The following is a 9,307-nucleotide window of genomic DNA, read 5'->3' as shown; positions in this document are numbered from 1 at the left end:
TATTTGCACCTCATTCTGGTCCGCGCTGCGCATGCGTACGCTCTCCCGTGAGTGCGCATACTCACAGTCGCGGGCACCCGCAGGTGCACGGTATGCGTATTTACGGTAGAGTTTATGTGATCGTAGCGTGCGACTCAATCGTTACATATTTTCAGTAATAATGTATTTTGTAGATCATGGTCCCTTTGATAGATTCTGAAAGTTTAGTTAATATAGCATGTTCCTGAACAGAGAGATCCCTCTTTGTATTGTACGAAGGGTCTAACAGGGGTCATACAGTGGTGTTTGGTACCCATCGGAAGAGTATTTAAATAGCAATATTCCGGTGTTGGTTTGGAGCGGATTAATCGCTCGTGCGAATAGTTATGGACATAAGAAGTTTATGTCCATTTACTATTATTTGTTCTTATTTAATCATGCGGCGGGAAACCCAGTATCCCACCCACCTGAACAGTTGGAAGCAGTCACAGCCCACCTGTATGAATCAACCTATGACCTTTTGTTATAATGCAAAGCCGGATTCCTGTGTCCAATGAACAATGGGATTGTAGGGACCATTGAATTGTATTGTGTGTGGGGCATAAATAGGCAGGCCGACCATATCCAGTTCACTCTCTTCAACGGTTCTCATTGCTGATAATCGGGAGCTGGATATCGAGGCGCATGCGATCGTTTCCCCTTGTGCGTAAGTGTTTCTCCGCAATCATATTGATCTTCTTGTTGTTCTGAGCCAATCTCTCTCAATCTCTCTCTCTCTCTCTCCTTCTCTCTCATTTTCCCTTAAATAGTATTGTATTGTATTTCCTGTGTAGTTATCTGGTTAGGTAGTCTATGTTATATTGTAGTGTATGACTTGTATTGTGTTTAACTCTTTTGCAAGTATAGCATTCATAATATATATATTAGGCGTTGGACCCTGAGCACGGTATCTGTGTGTTTCTTATAGTATTAAGTATTCTCAGAGCGTCGGTGACGCTCAAACAGCTATAGGGGTATATGCAATTGCGGTCGAATTTCAGAAAAAGTCGAATTCCGGAACGTTTTCGCCTCAAAAAATCAATTCGCCTATGCAGTACAGTACTTTTTCGCAAAAAAACGGACATTCAAAATTCGACTTTTGTCAATTCGACTTTTTTCGCATTCGACTTTTCTGCAATGGTACAGATGCTGCAATTCGCCCCAAGCATATTCAATTCAAGTTTGGAAATTCGCCTGCAGTGCTTTTCGACCGCAAATTCGCCTATTTCAGTCCGCCTCAGTTGACTGGCGGGTTCTCAAAAAAAATTTTTAGAACATAATTTTTTGGGATATTTGAGGATTGATAGTAGCATATCTATTTATATTTGAAAGGATTATCTACTTGGTTTGTCTTTTTTTGCTTCACAAGTATTATTTAATTGATTTTTTAAAGGAATATTTTTTTCTTCAATCTCCTGAGGGAAATTTACCCATGATTCCACAGTTTTACCCAGGATACACTTCTGCAAAGCCCCTCCTATCTCCTCACTCCTGGGTTTGAGACTACAGGGAGAAGGAGCCATTTTACAGTCAGCTCTGTGGAATCGTTTTTTTAGGAAAATCCCTGCGTTTTAAAACACATTCCTATTTTTGTACTGACTACAATGATGGAGCCTTTTTCTGACCAGATTGTGTTGTTCATGCTGGCTGCAAGCATGATGGAGGAAGAAAGTGCTGATGAACATCAGGATCCAGGTCAGCAAATGTCTGCATTGGGTGAGCCAGTATTGCGGGTTTCATTTCCACGTCCACGCCAGTATCGCACTAGGCGTGAACTGGAGGATCTCAGCGAGTTCGAGGTGATACAAAATTATCGCTTATCGACTCACGACATATATTCGCTGTACGCTCTGTTGGAGGCCGACTTGGAACCTCGAGCACGGTCAAATCGTGCAATCAGCGGTTTTCAGAAACTGCTGGGGACGTTACATTTTTTGGCGTCAGGCACATTCCAGCCTACACTGTCTCAAACATGCGGTTTTTCTCAGTCGACACTGTCGCGCTGTATAACCCAAGTCATTAGGGCTTTCCGCAAATTGACGATCCAGTACATCACATTTCCAGAGACGGACAGCGAATGTCGTGAGATCAAATTAGGCTTTTTCAACAAATACAAATTTCCCAATGTGCTGGGCGCGATTGACTGTACCCACGTGCAGATCAGACCGCCACGGAATTCAGAGGAATGTTTTCGGAACCGAAAACAGTTCCATTCCCTGAACGTGCAGGCGGTCTGTGATGTCAACATGAGATTTTTGAACATTTTTGTGGGATTTCCTGGATCATCTCACGACTCCTTCATCCTAAGCCAGTCATCGCTGTTTGACAAGTTCGAAACAGGAAACATGCCTGGTGGCTGGCTGTTAGGTATGTATTTTCATTTTTTTATTATTTTATTATTATTTTTTTTATTTTTTTTTACAAGTACCTAACATTTTTTTTATATTTTCTATAGGCGATGCGGGTTATCCAAACAAACCGTGGCTGTTGACCCCATTGTCTAATCCTGTTGGTAGAGCAGAAAAACGTTACCAAGAGAAACACATTGCATCGAGGGGAATAATTGAGCGTGCCTTCGGTGTACTTAAAAGCCGGTTTCGATGTTTAGACACTTCCGGCGGTGCTCTTTTGTACTCACCGTCGAAGGTTTGCGGCATGGTAAATGCATGTTGTATTTTACACAACATATGTGTCGCAAACCGTTTGCCGGTGACTCTTCGTCGTAGTGCTTTCCTACGCGGGAACCGGTCTTCTGCTCTACCGGTGGGTATGGGCGAAGGAGAGGATTCCCGGCGGACATTGATCCAAAAAATTTTTTCAGTTGCCTGTGAGTATACTGACAACATTTGTATTATCGTGTAAACTGACATTGGATTTTTTTTTAAAAAACTTCTTCATTTATCTATTACAGAGTTTTACATCCTGTTGATGTATATCCCCAGGCCGTGTATATACAGTTCGTTCCCCCCTGTTTTATCCTGTTGTTGGTTTACCGCAAATATTTGACCCTTTTATCCAACTCTACCATGGGCGACCTACTGGTGATGTGGACCTGACCCTCCGCCATGTAGCAGACAACCCCCTCAGGTGAGATGTATTGCCCAAAACTCCCTTGTCCAAAATCACCCCGACATGTCCAAAGTGCAGCCCTCCGGCATTGGCAAGACTGCACATCCAAACATTCCCTCCTGATACACCAATGCTGGATCAGGGAATGTTTGGATGTGTAGTGATGCAAGTGATGGAGGGTTGCATTTGGGCCGCTGTTCCCCGCTTGTGTTGTGTGGACTGTTGTATGTACCTCTTTTTCCAGCCCCAGGGTGACCCTATCACCCATATCTGGAAACTCAAACTGTTCTCTTCCACAGGTCCTGCGATGTATCTTCCCAAGTGGCGTGGATGTGAGGAGACACGACATTTCACCCGATGTTCCATGGGCGACCTACTGGTGATGTGGACCTGACCCTTCCGCCATGTAGCAGACAACCACCTCAGGTGAGATGCATTGACCAACAAGACTCCATTGTCCAAAATCACCCCGACATGTCCAAAGTGCAGCACTCCGGCATTGGCAAGACTGCACATCCAAACATTCCCTCCTGATACACCAATGCTGGATCAGGGAATGTTTGGATGTGTAGTGATGCAAGTGCAGGAGGGTTGCATTTGGGCCGCTGTAACCCGCTTGTGTTGTGTGGACTGTTGTATGTACCTCTTTTTCCAGCCCCAGGGTGACCCTATCACCCATATCTGGAAACTCAAACTGTTCTCTTCCACAGGTCCTGCGGTGTATCTTCCCAAGTGGCGTGGATGTGAGGAGACACGACATTTCACCCGATGTTCCCTGGGCGACCTACTGGTGATGTGGACCTGACCCTTCCGCCATGTAGCAGACAACCACCTCAGGTGAGATGCATTGACCAACAAGACTCCCTTGTCCAAAATCACCCCGACATGTCCAAAGTGCAGCACTCCGGCATTGGCAAGACTGCACATCCAAACATTCCCTCCTGATACACCAATGCTGGATCAGGGAATGTTTGGATGTGTAGTGATGCAAGTGCAGGAGGGTTGCATTTGGGCCGCTGTAACCCGCTTGTGTTGTGTGGACTGTTGTATGTACCTCTTTTTCCAGCCCCAGGGTGACCCTATCACCCATATCTGGAAACTCAAACTGTTCTCTTCCACAGGTCCTGCGGTGTATCTTCCCAAGTGGCTTGGATGTGAGGAGACACGACATTTCACCCGATGTTCCCTGGGCGACCTACTGGTGATGTGGACCTGACCCTTCCGCCATGTAGCAGACAACCACCTCAGGTGAGATGCATTGACCAACAAGACTCCCTTGTCCAAAATCACCCCGACATGTCCAAAGTGCAGCACTCCGGCATTGGCAAGACTGCACATCCAAACATTCCCTCCTGATACACCAATGCTGGATCAGGGAATGTTTGGATGTGTAGTGATGCAAGTGCAGGAGGGTTGCATTTGGGCCGCTGTAACCCGCTTGTGTTGTGTGGACTGTTGTATGTACCTCTTTTTCCAGCCCCAGGGTGACACTATCATCACCCATATCTGGAAGCTCAAATTGTTCTCTTCCACAGGTCCTGCGATGTATCTTCCCAAGTGGCGTGGATGTGAGGAGACACGACATTTCACCTGATGTTCCCTGGGCAATCTACTTACGTACAATTCAATTGCATTACAAATTTTAATAAAAACCACAGGAAACTTCTATTTTTAAAAGTTTATTTTGAGAAAAATGTTTTTTTAATAAAGTTTGAAAGTTATTTAAAACAAAAAAGTAGTTTGTTCTTCTTTACATTCTTTTCTTGTGTATATAGATATCTGTGGGGAAAAGAAAAAAGTATATTAAAGTAAAGACACACTAAATTCATGTTCATTTCTTTTCAATGAAAATTTGTGGAACAACACAGCCCAGCATGATCCATTGCTGGGCGGTGTTGTTCTACAAAGGCATGCGGTTCAAAGTGAAAGAGTGGCGTCAGTGGTCAGCACTTTGACACGCTAACATTTGTGGAACAACACAGCCCAGCATGACCCATTGCTGGGCGGTGTTGTTCTACAAAGGCATGCGGTTCAAAGTGAAAGAGTGGCGTCAGTGGTCAGCACTTTGACACGCTAACATTTGTGGAACAACACAGCCCAGCATGACCCATTGCTGGGCGGTGTTGTTCTACAAAGGCATGCGGTTCAAAGTGAAAGAGTGGCGTCAGTGGTCAGCACTTTGACACGCTAACATTTGTGGAACAACACAGCCCAGCATGACCCATTGCTGGGCGGTGTTGTTCTACAAAGGCATGCGGTTCAAAGTGAAAGAGTGGCGTCAGTGGTCAGCACTTTGACACGCTAACATTTGTGGAACAACACAGCCCAGCATGACCCATTGCTGGGCGGTGTTGTTCTACAAAGGCATGCGGTTCAAAGTGAAAGAGTGGCGTCAGTGGTCAGCACTTTGACACGCTAACATTTGTGGAACAACACAGCCCAGCATGACCCATTGCTGGGCGGTGTTGTTCTACAAAGGCATGCGGTTCAAAGTGAAAGAGTGGCGTCAGTGGTCAGCACTTTGACACGCTAACATTTGTGGAACAACACAGCCCAGCATGACCCATTGCTGGGCGGTGTTGTTCTACAAAGGCATGCGGTTCAAAGTGAAAGAGTGGCGTCAGTGGTCAGCACTTTGACACGCTAACATTTGTGGAACAACACAGCCCAGCATGACCCATTGCTGGGCGGTGTTGTTCTACAAAGGCATGCGGTTCAAAGTGAAAGAGTGGCGTCAGTGGTCAGCACTTTGACACGCTAACATTTGTGGAACAACACAGCCCAGCATGACCCATTGCTGGGCGGTGTTGTTCTACAAAGGCATGCGGTTCAAAGTTTCTTGAATGAAACATGGTTCTACTCACCTTGGTACGCACAACACAAACTTATGCCGTCCACTTCATTTTTCCCCACCAATCCTATGAATAAGTCAAAAACACAGACTAGTGAATAGTAAATTCACACAATGAAAGCCTACTGTACACCATTACAAAAAGGATTTTTGGAAGAAAAAAGTGGTATCAGAATAGCTCTTTGGCCCATCATACTGTTGGTATAGTGCGATGGATCGATACCATAGGTGTGCAGTGGGGAGCCTTAGATAAAGTATTACCTCAGGAGTTACCTTGTATACAGACAGAACGAGACTTGAGATGTATATCTCCTTTATATAGTACTTAAATAGCAGGATCAATACAACAGGTTTCAGTATCATCAGCTTATCTCCATCTCCCTCAGAGACTCTTCTAGAATACCCACATGTGAGGTAAAAACAAACAAGTACATAACATATGCAACAGACAAACACTACATCTCTGTAACTATACAGCGCCATCTGCTGCCCCTGTACGGTAACTACATGCATTTAAACAAAACCATAGTCTGTTGTCCATATTTCAACACCCCTTCTCAACAGACTGGGTTTCTTCAGTTAGACCCATCTTTGACGTAAGTCTCCAATGTCTCTCTCTGGTAAGAGGCTTAGTCATGATATCAGCTGTCATATCTTCTGTTGGGCAATAGTTCAACTCTATAAGACCTTGTTCCTGTAGATCCCTCAGGAAGTGATGCTTGACATCAATGTGCTTGGTTCTTGGGTTCACTCTTTCTGTTTGCGCTAGTGCAATGCATCCTTGATTATCCTCATATATCTTGATAGGTTCTTCTTGAGGCATTCCTAGGTCTGATAGTAGTTGCATTAACCATACCACTTCTTGACTGGCGTGAGCTGCTGCAATATATTCAGCTTCTGTAGAAGATAGTGCTACGGTAGACTGCTTCTTGCTTGTCCAGCTGATTAATCCTTCTCCAATAGAGAATAGATATCCACTTGTGGATTTTCTGTCACTTGTGTCTCCAGCCCAATCTGCGTCAACGTATCCTGTTAACTTGTGACTTGTGTTTGCTGAGAGCTTAAGCTTCTTGTTAATCGTTCCCTTTAAGTAACGAATTACCCTCTTAACTGCATTCCAATCCATCTTTGTTGGTTTAGAGACTTTTCTGCTTAAAATCCCGACTGCTGTGGAGATATCTGGTCTGGTGACGGTTGCAATGTATAGCAATTTTCCTATAGCTTTTCTGTATAGATGGTTATTCTCTAACAGGTTGCTCTGATCATTTGGTTCCTTTTCATAACTTGTCTCCATAGGAGTGCTTGCTGTCTTTGCATCTTGTATACCAAATTCCTCAATGGTTTCCTGAATTTTGTATTTCTGACTTAGTGTGAATGTTCCATCACCTTCTCTTGAGATTTGCATTCCCAAGTAATGCGTTATGTGGCCGAGGTCTTTTGTTTCAAACTGACGGTTTAGTTCTTGTAACAATTCAACTTCGTCCCCTTCTTGTTCGAAACAAACTAGCAAATCGTCCACGTAAATTAATACATAGAACCATCTTTCCTCTATCAACTTTGTATAGAGACATGGGTCTGCTTTGCTTCTGATGAATCCCTTTTCTGTCGGAACTCCATTTATCTTTGTATTCCATGCTCTTGCTGCTTGTTTAAGACCATATATACTCTTGTTCAGTTTACATACATGATCTGGGTTCTGAGAATTCACGAAGCCTGGTGGTTGTTCCATGTATATATCTTCCTTTAGTTCACCATGTAGGAAAGCCGTCTTTACATCGAAATGTTTCACTTGCATACCCTTTATGGCTGCTGTTAGGAGTAAGGTTCTAATGGTAGTGTGCTTCACAACTGGAGCAAACGTTTCATCATAATCTTCTCCAAATTTCTGTGAATATCCTTTAGCAACAAGTCTTGCCTTGTATCTTTCTATTTTTCCTTCAGAATCATACTTGACCTTAAAAGTCCATTTACATCCTATGGCCTTTTTGTCTAATGGTAGTCTGGTCAATGTTCATGTCTGATTGTCTTCCATTGATTCCATTTCTTCTTTTGCGGCTCCTAGCCATTTCTGTGCTTCTCTTTCAGAAAAATTAGCAATTTCTTCCCATGATGCAGGTTCTTGTATGTTAATGGCTTTTGCTTTGTAAGATAAACGTGTAGGTGCTTTTCCCTTATTTTCTCTTGAAGAGCGTCTCACACCCTCGGATGCACTCTCATGAGTGTCGCTGGTATTTGTCTTGTGTTGTGCTTCAACTTCTTGAATGATCTCTACTTCATCTGTTTCTTTGGATTTGGTGCTTTCTTCTTCTTCAGTAGAGTCTACTGGAGTTATGACATCATCTCGTGTTTCTTCTATGAATGTCACACTGTTGCTTATAACTACTTTTCCAGTTCTTGGATTTAAGATTCTGTAGCCTTTTGAGTGTTCACTATAGCCGACTAGAACTCCCTCTTCTGCTCGGTTCTGCAACTTGCTTCGTTTTTCAGCAGGAATGTAAACGAAGGCTCTGCATCCAAAAACTCTAATGTGCTTTAAGCTGGGTTTCTTACCGTGCCACAGCTCATATGGTGTCTTCCTTACTGCTTTGGAAAGTAGTCTGTTTTGAAGATAGGTGGCTGTTGCTGCTGCTTCACCCCAATATTTATCAGGTAGTCCTGAATCTGTAAGCATGCACCTTATCATTTCTGTTAGTGATCTGTTTTTCCTCTCAGATACGCCATTTTGCTCTGGTGTATATGGTACTGTCTTCTGATGCTCAATACCGAGTCCTCTTAAGTACCGTTCTATTTTCTGTCCTGTGAACTCGCCTCCATTGTCGCTGCGAAGAGTTAGCATATTCCTCTTGAACCTGTTTCTGGTCATGTTCACATAGTCTTGCAGCTTTTCAAAGACTTCATCTTTACTTTTTATTAGATAAGTGACTGTGAACCTGGAGTAGTCGTCAATGAATGTCAGCATATACCTTTTGTCTCCTACGGTTCGCGTTTTCATAGGTCCGCATACATCACTATGTACCAGGTCTAGTGGTCTGGAAGCTCTGTTTTCACTTTTCTTAGGAATTGTTGTCCTTGTCGCTTTCGCTTTTATGCAACATTGACACTTCATCATTTCTGAACAGTCTGACACTTTGAGATCCCTGGCTAGGTCTCTCTTCTGCATTTCCTTTATGCAATCTGGGTGTCTGTGTCCTAATCTTCTATGCCACTTGTGAATACAGTCAGCGTGTTTCTGTGTACTCAGCTTTGCCTGCTGTGCTGCAATATCCAGACAGTATAAATGTTCTTTTATTCTGGCTGTAGCTAGTGTTTCTCTTCCGTTTTGGATAAAACACTTATTATTCTGAAACTTTACAGTAAGTCCTTTTTCTA

General features: G+C 43.6%; 1 protein-coding gene across 3 annotated transcripts; it reads left to right on the top strand.

Annotated features, from left to right (window-relative positions):
- The first annotated feature begins 939 nt into the window (after window positions 1–939).
- On the top strand, window positions 940–4,754 carry LOC134933690 (putative nuclease HARBI1). 3 transcript variants are annotated; one of them, XM_063929066.1, is made up of 6 exons: window positions 940–2,385; window positions 2,474–3,105; window positions 3,387–3,513; window positions 3,798–3,924; window positions 4,209–4,335; window positions 4,623–4,754. In XM_063929066.1, exons 1-2 carry the CDS (start codon window positions 1,623–1,625, stop codon window positions 2,878–2,880), a joined length of 1,170 nt encoding a protein of 389 aa, XP_063785136.1. In that variant the 5' UTR covers window positions 940–1,622; the 3' UTR covers window positions 2,881–3,105; window positions 3,387–3,513; window positions 3,798–3,924; window positions 4,209–4,335; window positions 4,623–4,754. The 3 variants fall into 3 exon arrangements, with proteins under 3 accessions (XP_063785136.1, XP_063785137.1, XP_063785138.1); XM_063929067.1 differs by lacking the exon at window positions 3,387–3,513 and having other exon boundaries at window positions 4,623–4,753; XM_063929068.1 differs by lacking the exons at window positions 3,387–3,513; window positions 3,798–3,924 and having other exon boundaries at window positions 4,623–4,752.
- Window positions 4,755–9,307: the final 4,553 nt, after the last annotated feature.

The sequence above is a fragment of the Pseudophryne corroboree genome, chromosome 6, assembly GCF_028390025.1.
Source record: "Pseudophryne corroboree isolate aPseCor3 chromosome 6, aPseCor3.hap2, whole genome shotgun sequence".
Classification (NCBI taxonomy): Eukaryota; Metazoa; Chordata; class Amphibia; order Anura; family Myobatrachidae; genus Pseudophryne; species Pseudophryne corroboree.
The sequence above is the reverse complement of the archived record's forward strand: the minus strand, read 5'-3'. Positions and strand labels throughout refer to the sequence as shown.

What these genes read in the sequence shown, in the direction of transcription:
- LOC134933690 (XM_063929066.1), top strand. Translation starts at nt 1,623, where the DNA reads ATGATGGAGCCTTTTTCTGACCAGATTGTGTTGTTCATGCTGGCTGCA. An exon ending in GCCTGGTGGCTGGCTGTTAG is followed by an intron (nt 2,386 to 2,473) that starts GTATGTATTTTC and finishes TATTTTCTATAG; the next exon opens with GCGATGCGGGTTATCCAAAC.